General features: G+C 42.2%; 1 protein-coding gene across 4 annotated transcripts in view; it reads left to right on the top strand.

The window, feature by feature from the left end:
* Positions 1-13,063, top strand: part of ITSN2 (intersectin 2) — an 88,975-nt gene that overhangs the window by 27,594 nt on the left and 48,318 nt on the right. For 3 of the 4 annotated variants that reach the window (XM_070732388.1, XM_070732389.1, XM_070732390.1), the window contains 4 exons: positions 92-241; positions 2,452-2,592; positions 6,223-6,307; positions 6,597-6,736. In XM_070732388.1, the coding sequence (XP_070588489.1) occupies positions 92-241; positions 2,452-2,592; positions 6,223-6,307; positions 6,597-6,736 (516 nt within the window). Of the gene's footprint in view, positions 1-91; positions 242-2,451; positions 2,593-6,222; positions 6,308-6,596; positions 6,737-9,139; positions 9,221-13,063 lie in introns of all 4 variants that reach the window. The other variant, XM_070732391.1, reaches the window with a different exon arrangement.

The following is a 13,063-nucleotide window of genomic DNA, read 5'->3' as shown; positions in this document are numbered from 1 at the left end:
GAGTTACTGACTTTAATTAAAACAATAAATGCATACAATATTATTAATTAGGCTATTATCGCATAAGCAATGAAGCTGATTTTATATTCAGGCAGCTAAACAAGAACTCGAGCGTCAAAGACGGCTTGAGTGGGAGAGGATTCGTCGTCAAGACCTTCTTAATCAACGTAATAGAGAACAGGAGGAAATTGTAAAGTTATCTTCTAAAAAAAAGAGTCTTAATCTTGAACTAGATGCACTGGTGAGTCACATATTGTACAAAAGTACAGCATTACAACTAAACATTCTGTTTTAACTCAGTTGTTTTCCTGTGACTTTTATATATCTCTTGTCTAATTCCTTTAATTGTAAATAAGATTTATTTATTTTTTTGCTTCTATGGTGTCATTTCCTCACTTCTCATATTGAAGTTAAGAGTAGTCATTTATAAAGGCAAAACAACTAAAAGACACCACCAGAAGATTTGAATAAGCTTTCAGGTGTATGGAACTATATACCCTGTTTCCCCAAAAATAAGACCCAACTGGAAAATAAGCCCTAGTATGATTTTCAGGATGTTCATAATTTAAGCAGACGGACTCCTCTGCACCGTAGTTCCCCGAAAATAATCCCGAATGTATCTTTTAGAGCAAAAATTAATATAAGACCCAGTCTTATTTGTGTAGGAGGGAGAAACCTTGGTTAGTATTTCTTCAACTATGTTTTATTTATTCATTTCAGTAACATTTATCTTTGAAGCATAGTGATGTTATTTCTTGTATTATTCCATTTACACCCTCCACTTTTCATCTCTAGAGGACTAAAGGGGTTAATAGATAGGGAAATACATACAAAATATAGTTTTTTAAATCCACTTAAAAACAACTGAAATTATCAGTTCACCTTAAAAACCATGGCTAAAATGAAGAGAGGAAACAAAACAAATATATTTTATAGCATGGATTTAGTCTAGAAGTAAATCACCTACATATTTTTCATGTTTCATAGGTTGGTCAGACTTGCAGTTTTGCCTACAAGAAGTGGTAGAAAAAAACACTAAACAGTGATCTATCAATTGCTTAGAATAGATCATCCAGTTCCCTGCAGTCCAAATAGAAATTTGGGATAATTGTGTAGTTGCATTGGGGATATAAAATACTGAGCCATCCTGCATGTAGATCTTGAAATTACTCAATAAAAATAGTCCAAGTTTTCTCTGAGATTACCTTGCTAGAAAGAGCAATATTGTGACAAAATAGTAGATAGTATACCCACAGAATCCCTTGTCCCAGTAAGTAGCTAACTTGTATTAAGAATTAATGAATTGCAAAATGGAGCATCTGATAATTGCATTCATATAAAACATATCCATCCTGCTGCTTGCCCAAATTGCCCAGCATCTAGTCTGTCAGGCCTACCTCCGTTCAAAACCCCAAAAAGCAAACCCCTGACTTGATTGAAGTAGAGAAGAGGTACTTTTACTGAGTCAGAAAGGATAGCGGCAAAAGGAAAGCAAGATCTAATCCAAAAGGTGTGAAAGTTACATATTGAAAGTTTCCCCAAATCTTTCCCCCCATGGACCCAGGCTGAATATCTAATCCACGTCCAACATAGTGTCATGTGGAGCACATCTTCAGGTACTTTTGTCCATCTGAAGTTCTAGAACAGTTGGCTTTGACTGGGTGTGAACAACTCCATTCAGCTGTGCAGTAATTCTTGAGAGAAGACTTCCCTTTTAATTCACCCGGCCTTCATCACACCACCTCACTTCCCAAACCCCAGTCTCATTCCCGTTACTATGGCAGCCAATAGCAAATATGCATCTAAAGGAAAACCCATGCTGGATATCTGGCTAATATAGTCTGTACCTGCTACTCTTCTTCTTTAATTTTATTTGATTAGTCAATCGACCATATCAAAGTAAAAATAGTGATCACATTGGTCATCATAAAACGGAGACTTATAAACACTATACAATAGTGTAAACTGGTTAAAATACAATAATATTAGATAAGATAAAGTGAATTTAAATAAAGTGTGTTAATATGGAGTATGATAAGCTAAAATTAAGTGGTAGAACATGAAAATATGACTCATGCAAAGATTTACATTAAAACAAATGTGGAATACTGGTCTAAAGTATTTTTAAGTGAGTTCATCTCCTTTGCTTGCCATCCCAATATGTTCTATAAAACATGTTCTCATCTGGACAGCCCTGACTATAAACTTAACAGTTCTAGAAACTACATACATATTTGTACCCTGAAGAAAGTAAGATAGTTGTTTATTACAGTCCCAATGTATGCTACTCTGGAGGAAACTGATAGAACTGTAAAAGAATTCTCCTTAACTTTTACGTCTCAACAACACGTGCCAGAGTTTGGATTAAATCCTAAAGAAGTAATGAAAAATTGTATCTCAAGAAATGTGTGTATTTTATTGATGTACTGTTGAATATGTTTATTCATACAGAATGACAAACACCAACAGATCTCTGGAAGACTAGAAGATGTTCGTAACAGAAAACAAAAGCATAAAAATGAGTTTGCCAATTTAGAAAAGAAATGTGATATGGGAATTATTGAAATCAAGCAATTAGAACAACAGCTTCAAGTATGTGATATTTTGATATGTTTGGAATTCATTCCCACAAATGATGGCCAATGCAGGGGGAGGTGGGGAGAGACATTGAACGTACTTGTCTGTTAAGGCTAAAGACCTCTGAGTGTCCAAAGTTTCTTTATTATTGTTTTTTTTCTTGAGAAGATTGCCTATTCTCTGTCATCGATTCTCTCTCTGTTTTTTTCATATGCATAGTTTGTTTCTCTGAAGAGAACAGGTTACTGTAGTCCAATATCAGAATTGAGGCCTTGCACCATCTTTGAAATTAGGTTCTGGGTAGCCGGTTCCCCACTCCTACTTTCAGTGCTAATACAAAATGTTTGAGAAGACTGACAATTTATGATTCCTGATCTCTGACTGCTGCTTCAAGCACACAGAGATAGGCATTCTACAAAGCAGGAATATATGTAATATGAATCAGGGCTAGTCAGGCCAGGAGGTACCATAGGCTCCTAAGGATCCTTCCTTAAGCAGGAATGTTTATCCGGCTTTCTTAACAAAGAAGTTGAATTTATGACAATTGTAAGATTTTCAAGAGATGTATTCGTTGTGATTTCATGTCAGTTCAGATCATAACCACAAAAACTATACAAAGCAAACAACGGAAACAAAAATGTAGCACAATCATTTTTTTAAATGGTATATGGTTTTGAAAGTCTTTTTGATATAGTATAGCACCAGGCTAGAAACCAGGAGACAGTGATCCAGTCATAGGTACAAAGCCAGCTTGTGACCTTGGGCCAGTCAATAGCTTTCAGCCCTAGGAAGGAGGCAATGGCAAACCACTCTGTAAAACCATATGAAGAAACTGCAGAAAGCGGAAAGAAAAATTATTTTAGTTTGGACTGGGTAAGTAGAGGTAGCGAGATAAAATGTTTAATTCATATGGTGAAGGGTAGGGAACTGTTCTAGCATGAAATGTTGGCAGTTTCATTTATTTATTCATAATGCAAAATTTTATAAATGATACATTCTGTATATAAGAATTACTGACCTTTGAGCTGCATTATTACTCTTTTTTAATTATTGGAAATACAGTAATACCTCATCTTACGAACTTAATTGGTTCCAGGACGAGGTTCGTAAGGTGAAAAGTTCGTAAGATGAAACAATGTTTCCCATAGGAATCAATGGAAAAGCCAATAATGCGTGCAAGCCGATTAGGAAAATCCAAAACATTAAGGCTTAAAAAAAAAAAGCTGCCGGCAGACGAAGCTGAGGCGAACGGAGTGGGGGGAGGGAAACCCATGGAGATCCAGAGGGGAGAAAGGGGCAGGACAGGGTGGATAAAAACGGGGGAAACCCATGGAGATCCAGAGGGGAGAATGGGGCAGGACAGGGTGGAGAAAAACGGAGAAAACTCATGGAGATCCAGAGGGGAGAATGGGGCAGGACAGGGTGGAGAAAAACGGAGGAAACCCATGGAGATCCAGAGGGGAGAATGGGGCAGGACAGGGTGGAGAAAAACGGAGGAAACCCATGGAGATCCAGAGGGGAGAATGGGGCAGGACAGGGTGGAGAAAAACGGAGAAAACCCATGGAGATCCAGAGGGGAGAATGGGGCAGGACAGGGTGGAGAAAAATGGGGGAAACCCATGGAGATCCAGAGGGGAGAATGGGGCAGGACAGGGTGGAGAAAAACGGGGGAAACCCATGGAGATCCAGAGGGGAGAATGGGGCAGGACAGGATGGAGAAAAACGAAGGAAACCCATGGAGATCCAGAGGGGAGAATGGGGCAGGACAGGGTGGGAAAAAACGGGAGGAACCCATGGAGATCCAGAGGGGAGAATGGGGCAGGACAGGGTGGAGAAAAACAGAGGAAACCCATGGAGATCCAGAGAGGAGAATGGGGCAGGACAGGGTGGGGAAAAACGGGAGGAACCCATGGAGATCCAGAGAGGAGAATGGGGCAGGACAGGGTGGAAAAAAACGGAGGAAACCCATGGAGATCCAGAGGGGAGAATGGGGCAGGACAGGGTGGAGAAAAACGGAGGAAACCCATGGAGATCCAGAGGGGAGAATGGGGCAGGACAGGGTGGAGAAAAATAGAGGAAACCCATGGAGATCCAGAGGGGAGAATGGGACAGGACAGAGTGGAGAAAAACGGAGGAAACCCATGGAGATCCAGAGGGGAGAATGGGGCAGGACAGGGTGGAGAAAAACGGGGGAAACCCATGGAGATCCAGAGGGGAGAATGGGGCAGGACAGGGTGGAGAAAAATAGAGGAAACCCATGGAGATCCAGAGGGGAGAATGGGACAGGACAGAGTGGAGAAAAACGGAGGAAACCCATGGAGATCCAGAGGGGAGAATGGGGCAGGACAGGGTGGAGAAAAACGGGGGAAACCCATGGAGATCCAGAGGGGAGAATGGGGCAGGACAGGGTGGAGAAAAACAGAGGAAACCCATGGAGATCCAGAGGGGAGAATGGGGCAGGACAGGGTGGAGAAAAACGGAGGAAACCCATGGAGATCCAGAGGGGAGAATGGGGCAGGACAGGGTGGAGAAAAACGGAGGAAACCCATGGAGATCCAGAGGGGAGAATGGGGCAGGACAGGGTGGAGAAAAATGGAGGAAACCCATGGAGATTCAGAGGGGAGAATGGGGCAGGACAGGGTGGAGAAAAACGGGGGAAACCCATGGAGATCCAGAGGGGAGAATGGGGCAGGACAGGGTGGAGAAAAACGGAGGAAACCCATGGAGATCCAGAGGGGAGAATGGGGCAGGACAAGGTGGAGAAAAACGGGGGAAACCCATGGAGATCCAGAGGGGAGAATGGGGCAGGACAAGGTGGAGAAAAACGGAGGAAACCCATGGAGATCCAGAGGGGAGAATGGGGCAAGACAGAGTGGAGAAAAACGGAGGAAACCCATGGAGATCCAGAGGGGAGAATGGGGCAGGACATGGGGGGAGAAAAACGGAGGAAACCCATGATGATCCAGAGGGGAGAATGGGGCAGGACAGAATGGAGAAAAATGGAGGAAACCCATGGAGATCCAGAGGGTAGAATGAGGCAGGACAGGGTGGGAAAAAACGGGAGGAACTCAAGTTTGGAGGTGGGGCATCCCAGCGGCCGGCGGCAGGTTCGTAAGGTGAAAAAACTTCATAAGAAGAGGCAAAAAAATTTCGAACCCTGGGTTCGTATCTTGAAAAGTTCGTATGACGAGGGGTTCGTATCATGAGGTACCACTGTATATTCTCCATACCAGAATAGATCCGGCTACATCAGAAATAGGTTTTATTTTGTTTCATCCAAAGGACGCATATTTTTGGAAATGTTTTGGCTTCAGGGATCATGAGATGACTAAAATGAAATCATTATAATAGGTATGTGAGGACTTTAAGAATTCACACTTAGGAACTGGCCATTTCTCAGACTGGAGATTTTAACATGCAAAATTAGTATGAGTCTGATATTTAAAGAACCCTTTTCACCCTGTTAATTTCTCAAGAAACATTAAAATTTTGGGCCATAGTCATTTGGAGGGTACTTTGGAAGCCACCAAATGGATGCAGGAATGTTTTTTTGTTACCTCTATGCTTTCATTTGTATTATCAGATTATGTCAAATGCATTATGCTGGTAATACTTTTCTAAAATATACCACCCTCAACTCTACAGGAATATCAGAATAAGCTGATTTCTCTTGTTCCTGAGAAACAACAGTTGAGTGAGAAAATAAATCACAAGATTAGCAACTCTTTTGGTAAGTATCATTGGTCTTATGTGTACATGTTTGTTAGAATGAGTTTTTTCCTCCCTCACATTGAAGTATGTCTGAAAAAGAGTTCTGAGATCCCCTTTTCAGACACAAGGAAAGTCTTCCCATTCCTTTTTGTACTGTGAATGACATCACCCACTCTGTTTAGGCAGCTCTCACCTTTAGTAAGTCAAAGACTAAAGTATTAGTAAATTAAGTAAATACAATATATAGATATGCAACTGACAATTTTTTTAAAAAATGTAAGTAATTTTTAAATAAATTTCATTTGCAGATACACATCTAAATTCACTGCAGAAGAAATCATCAGAAAAAGAAGAATTATGCCAAAAACTTCAGGAACAACTAGATACACTAGAAAAAGAAACCAGTTCCAAGCTGTCAGAAATTGATATTTTTAATAAGGAGCTCAAGGTACAATTTTGTTGTAGCATTTTATTTAAGCATCTAAGATTATTCATTTAGCAAAACTTTCTTTCCAATTTGTTCCTTCAACCAATCAAGCCCTGTGTGGTATCTTCTGTTTAAGAGATCTCATAAAAATGCATTTTGTTGATGATACTCAAATGCTTGCCCATTAATTCTCCAATTTGATTTTTAAAATAATTAGTACCAGCATTTTGCAGTTTACACCATGTACCCCAAAATTCACATGGGTATTATTTTGCATATTGTAGGGTATATTAATATTATTCAAAGTAACATCCGCTAAAATATTGAATGTAAACCTTGGCATAGGAAAATAGATGAAAATAAGATTTGCAAATATTCTTTTTCTTAATTAATAAAAGCTTAAGCTTATATATGATGTAATAAGGACAAAAGGCCAGCTATTTCACTCAATATGTTCAATATTTAAGACACACCAAAGCAGTTTCTTGGTGCAAGTAAAGTTAATATTACGTCATCTATTCTCCTTCCATTCAGCTACAAAATGTATGTCACCCCAGGGAGAATTGGGAATATGCAGATAAGGGGGAAATATGGAAAAAACGAAAGGTTTGAAAAGGGTGAGAAAACCAAAAATGTATACAAACTGCAGTTTCTAAGCTTACTTCTAAGCAAAGAATCTTTTCATTGGCAGTTAAGTTCTCCAGTCAACCTCTTCCCTGAAATAGAAGTGTGTTTTCAAAATGGAGAAGTAAGGGCTTAAGCCACACCTGAAATCTTCCTTGCCTGGCTTAATTAGTAGTGATGACTTCTTTTCTTTACTGTTTTCTGTCATCTGTTCCCAAAAGCCATGACAGAGAGCATGGTTCAAATCTCTTTCATAACCAAAGGTTATGAATGGAGGACTTAAAATTGTTCTTCAACTGTCAAATCCTGGGCAGCAAATGAGATATATAAGTCATTTAGTGACAGTTTTCCCTCCAACATTATAACATATTTGTGTTTATCAAACATATTTTAGAGACATATAGTTGCATATTAGAATATGGAATGTTGGCAAAGCTATAATTTTTTGTGTTTAAGATAATCTTGAGAGTGTGCTGATTAGTAATTTTCTACTTAACTGTTTGTCTGAAACCTTTCCACGTAGCTGATAGATAAAAAGAGTATGCCTGTAAATGTAACAAAGGGAAAAGTCAGTGCTGCCATCACTTTTCATTCTTTACTTTTTTGTTTTCTTCCCTTTTCTAAATGGACAGCATAGTTAGGTGATATGGAAGAAGCACCTTCCTCTTCTCAGTTACATAACTGAACTCTCTTGTGACTGATTAACATTGGAGGCTTAGCCTAGCCAACTACAAACAGTCCTTGCTTAATGACTACAGTTGGAATGAACAGTTCTATCACTAAGCAAACCAATCATTAAACAAGTAATCATGTGACTGCGACAAACTAACAACCTCACGCCTGCCACTGTTGTTAAATAAGACATCATATGACTATGACTTACAATTTTACTGCTTTTCATTAACTCTGCTTTTTGGAACAGTGATCCCATAACTTGGGATGCTGCAGTCGTAAACACTCTGAGGTAAAAATGCCAAAATGGCGATCACGTGACTGTGGGGATGCTATGATGGTCATAAGTGGAAAGGCCGTAAAACTACTTTGCCAGTACTGATGTAACTTTGAATGATTACTAAACATGGCAGTCATTAAGGAAGGTCTACCTGTGAATCATACATGCTGTAGAACTGGGCAGGTGAAAGGAGATTGTAAAGGAGCAGCTGTTTGATCTGTTTCATTAAATGCTGTAGTCAAGAGGATTGGACCCTGTCTTAAGTCAAGGGGTAGAGCAACAAATATAAAAGACTATCCTGCTTTTTTATTGCTTCAATGAGGGCAAACCCATTGCAGTGTCTGTTTTCACCATAGAGCTTACATGCAAATGCTGTAAAAAGATGCCTAATCCAAGTACCAATCCTTATATTACAAAATAGCATCACATCATCTCAAGCAGGAAGCATCAAAGGAATCAACAGCTGAAGGAATGCCCATTCCCCATGCCCAGTTATGTTTATGCATTCTATGGCATGCTTGACTTATTGTAGGAAACACGAATAGAAATGGAATGGCATATGCAGCAGAAGAAGCGATGGCTGAATAGGAACATTGCAGAGGACAAGAGTTTATTGCTGATCCTATTTGTGAACCCTTACTATTACTAATTTTGCCTATAGAAGACTCTGTCTCTCTCACTGTCATTCACCCCACCACATAATATATGGCTAGATATGATGAAAGTTGAATCAGAACTTTGATTGCTAGGTTAATTATTCCAATTCCTTGTCATAACCCTTAAATTCTCCACCTTCACAATAATCCCAGTGAAAAGTTTAACTGCTTTTTATCTGCCTTATCTTACAGTCTGAGACTATGGATGCTTCTATTCTTCAGTGCCTTTTGTATCTGCTAAGCTGTCTCAACCACCTCTTCCTCTTACTTAAGGTTATTTTCTAATCTTTGGCCTTTTTTTTTGCTTCTAATAATTTCCATGTTTTGTGAGTGTGTGTGTGTGTGTGTGTGTGTGTTTTAAAAAAATAATTTGCATTTCTATAGCACTTAAAATATTTTCCTATGCAGTAATTTGGTGCTCTATTGCAGAAACAGATTTTATTTGCCTTCTGCTTGCTTTTAAACTCTGTCCACTAACTAAATGCTTTCAATTATGGGAAAGGGTAGGAATAATCCTCATGCCACTGCTTTTAAGGAAAATCCTTAAAACTCACATAGTGTTTGGTGGATGGATTACTTACTCGTTACCAATTTATCTGAAACAAAGTTCTGTCTGTAATCAAGATTGTTATTGCTGGCATTATGTCTATTTTGATCATAGAAAAATACTTGTCTATTATATGCATAACAAAGGAAAAGTGTAAGGCCAGAATTCCCAGAATAAGTAAAAAAAGAATCCTACCTCACTTTGTGAAAAAACAATCTCTGCTTCTCCCCACTGCTTGATTTTGCCTCAAGAACATTGACAGAAAAAATAATAAACTAGCTAGAGTTCTGACACACACACTTGAAAAACATGGCCTGCTGCTTTATTTTTAGATACTGGTAGTTATAAAATCAAAGGAAGTTGGAGTCAGATCATAAAATCTCAATACTATATATTCCTGGGAGAAAAACCTTGTGAAATTACAAAACCCATTACATATTGACTTGTTCTCCCATATGTTAGGCATTTTATAATAAGCTAAGTAGACTATTACTAAGGCAAGGTTTATATTTTGCAGAGTAAAAATTGTAAGATATTTGTTTCCTCATGGATTACATCTTTAGACCCTTTTCAGAAACCTATTTGATTATCTCCTTGAATCCAAGTTCCATCCCACCACAACTGCTGCTGAACATATTATATAACTGTATAGGATGTTTGCCTTTTCCACTATCACAATGTGACAATTGCTCTGATAACTTGTATACAGACATACATGGCCTTCAACTTTTTCCAGTTTCCCCTTAGATCAAAGGGAAGAAACCATTTCCAGAGCTGTTAACATGGAAATATAAATATTGGTCTTTTGTAGCAAAACAATAGTGTGGTATGAGATTTTATAAATCATTGTTTCAACACATGCAGTGAATATTATTCTGAAAAAGAACAAAGGAAATTATTAATTATTTAGATTTGTATGCCGCCCCTCTCCGCAGACTCGGGGCGGCTCACAACAAAGTGAAAACAATTTACAACAAATCTAAATTACTATTTAAAAATATTTAAAAGACCCCATTTTCTAAACACATACATACATACAAACATACCATTCATAAATTGTATATGCCTAGGGGAGATGTCTCAGTTCCTCCATGCCTGACGACAAAGGTGGGTCTTAAGGAGCTTACGAAAGGCAAGGAGGGTAGGGGCAGTTCTAATCTCCGGGGGGAGTTTGTTCCAGAGTGTTGGGGCCGCCACAGAGAAGGCTCTTCCCCTGGGGCCTGCCAACCGACATTGTTTAGTTGACGGGACCCGGAGAAGGCCAACTCTGTGGGACCTAACCGGTCGCTGGGATTCGTGCAGCAGCAGGCGGTCTCGGAGATATTCTGGTCCAGTGCCATGAAGGGCTTTAAAGGTCATAACCAACACTTTGAATTGTGACCGGAAGTTGATTGGCAACCAATGCAAACTGCGGAGTGTTGGTGAAACATGGGCATACCTAGGTAAGCCCATGACTGCTCTCGCAGCTGCATTCTGCACGATCTGAAGTTTCCGAACACTTTTCAAAGGTAGCCCCATGTAGAGAGCATTACAGTAGTCGAACCTCGAGGTGATGAGGGCATGAGTGACTGTGAGCAGTGAGTCCCGGTCCAGATAGGGCCGCAACTGGTGCACCAGGCGAACCTGGGCAAACGCCCCCCTTGCCACAGCTGAAAGATGTTTCTCTAATGTGAGCTGTGGATCGAGGAGGACGCCCAAGTTGCGGACCCTCTCTGAGGGGGTCAATGATTCCCCCCCCCCAGGGTAATGGAAGGACAGATGGAATTGTCCTTGGGAGGCAAAACCCACAGCCACTCCGTCTTATCCGGGTTGCGTTTGAGTCTGTTGACACCCATCCAGGCCCCAACAGCCTCCAGACACCGGTACATCACTTCCACTGCTTCATTGACTGGACATGGGGTGGAGATATAAAGCTGGGTATCATCAGCGTACTGATGATACCTCATCCCATGCCCTTGGATGATCTCACCCAGCGGTTTCATGTAGATACCGTGTTTCCCCGATAGTAAGGCAGTGTCTTACTATCTTTTTACCCCCAAAAGCCCCACTGTGTCTTACTTTGGGGGTATGTCTTATATTGTCCCGGGCAATTTTTTAATTTCTTATTTTGAAATATGTAATAAATAAAATCTAGACTTTACAATTTGCGGGGGGGGGGGGCAATGTAGCCTGCATGATAAATCATTTAAGTATACCGTACTGTACCTCTTTTAAGGACTCAGAAGCGGGAAGATTTTGGTCTTATTTGGCCACCGCAGCTGGTGCTAGGAAGTGCTGATTGGTCCTTTGAGCTGCTCATCATCCTTGGTTCGGGGAGCTTGATGAAAGAAGTGGCAGAAGCGTGGGTGAGTGGAGGCGGGCAGGAAAGGCACGAACCGAGGGTTTTAAGCAGAAGGCGGGGGCGGTTCAAGCAGCGTTCCGCCGTCGCCGCCGTTCCTGCGTCTTTCGCAGAAGTTCTTGAATGGTGGCAGCGGCCCTTGATCGCAGCCGATGAGGTTCGGCTTTCTTCGCTTCTCCTGCTGCTTCCTTTGCTTTTCCGCTGCTGACTAAGGCGACGCCGGCTGGGCAATTGGAAGGTACCCGATAGCCCTTTTCGTCGTCTTTCCCGGCGGGGAGAGCAAAGGCGGCGGCGGGAGTAGTGGAGGCGAGGCGGAGAAGAAAGAAGCGGCGGATAGCTGGCGAGGCGCCAGCTAGAGGGCTGGACCCCGCCGCTTTGCCGCTCCCACCGCCGCCTTTGCCTCTTGCCCGGCGGGAAAGGCGACGAAAAGGGCTATCGGGTCCCTTCCAATTGCCTGGCCGGCGTCGCCTTAGTCAGCAGCGGAAAAGCAAAGGAAGCAGCAGGAGAAGCGAAGAAAGCCGAACCTCATCGGCTGCGATCAAGGGCCGCCGCCACCATTCAAGAACTTCGCTTCTCCTGCTGCTTCCTTTGCTTTTCTACTGCTGACTAAGGCGACGCCGGCCGGGCAATTGGAAGGGACCCGATAGCCCCTTTCGTCGCCTTTCCCGCCGGGCAAGAGGCAAAGGCGGCGGCGGGAGCGGCGGCAAAGCGGCGGGGTCCAGCCCTCTAGTCGGCGCCTCGCCAGCTATCCGCGGCTTCTTTCTTCTCCGCCTCGCCTCCACTACTCCCGCCGCCGCCTTTGCTCTTCCCGCCGGGCAAGAGTCTGGCCGAGCAGGCCGAGGTGCTGGAACTGGGGCTGCCTGTCCTTGGCGTGAACGGCGGGCAGGTGGCGCTCGGCACCCGGAATCCCGTCTTCTCGCCACCGCCCAAGCTCCCTCCGGAGCCTGCTGCCGCCACCGCGCTTCCTCCGCCGGCCGAGGAGTCCTTATCCACGCTGGGTTTGGGAGACTCTCCTGGGCGCGAAGCTCCCTCGCCAGCGCCGCAAACTGCTCCGACGCCTCCCTCGCTTTTAGTACCGTGTTTCCCCGAAAGTAAGACATATGTCTTACTTTCGGGGTATGGCTTATATTAGCCAACCCCCCTGAAACCCCCCATATGTCTTACAATCGGGGGGGTCTTACTATCGGGGAAACACGGTATTAAATAGCAGGGGGGAGAGGACCGACTCCTG

Source organism: Erythrolamprus reginae, chromosome 1 (genome assembly GCF_031021105.1).
Source record: "Erythrolamprus reginae isolate rEryReg1 chromosome 1, rEryReg1.hap1, whole genome shotgun sequence".
NCBI classification, from domain to species: Eukaryota; Metazoa; Chordata; class Lepidosauria; order Squamata; family Dipsadidae; genus Erythrolamprus; species Erythrolamprus reginae.
The sequence above is the reverse complement of the archived record's forward strand: the minus strand, read 5'-3'. Positions and strand labels throughout refer to the sequence as shown.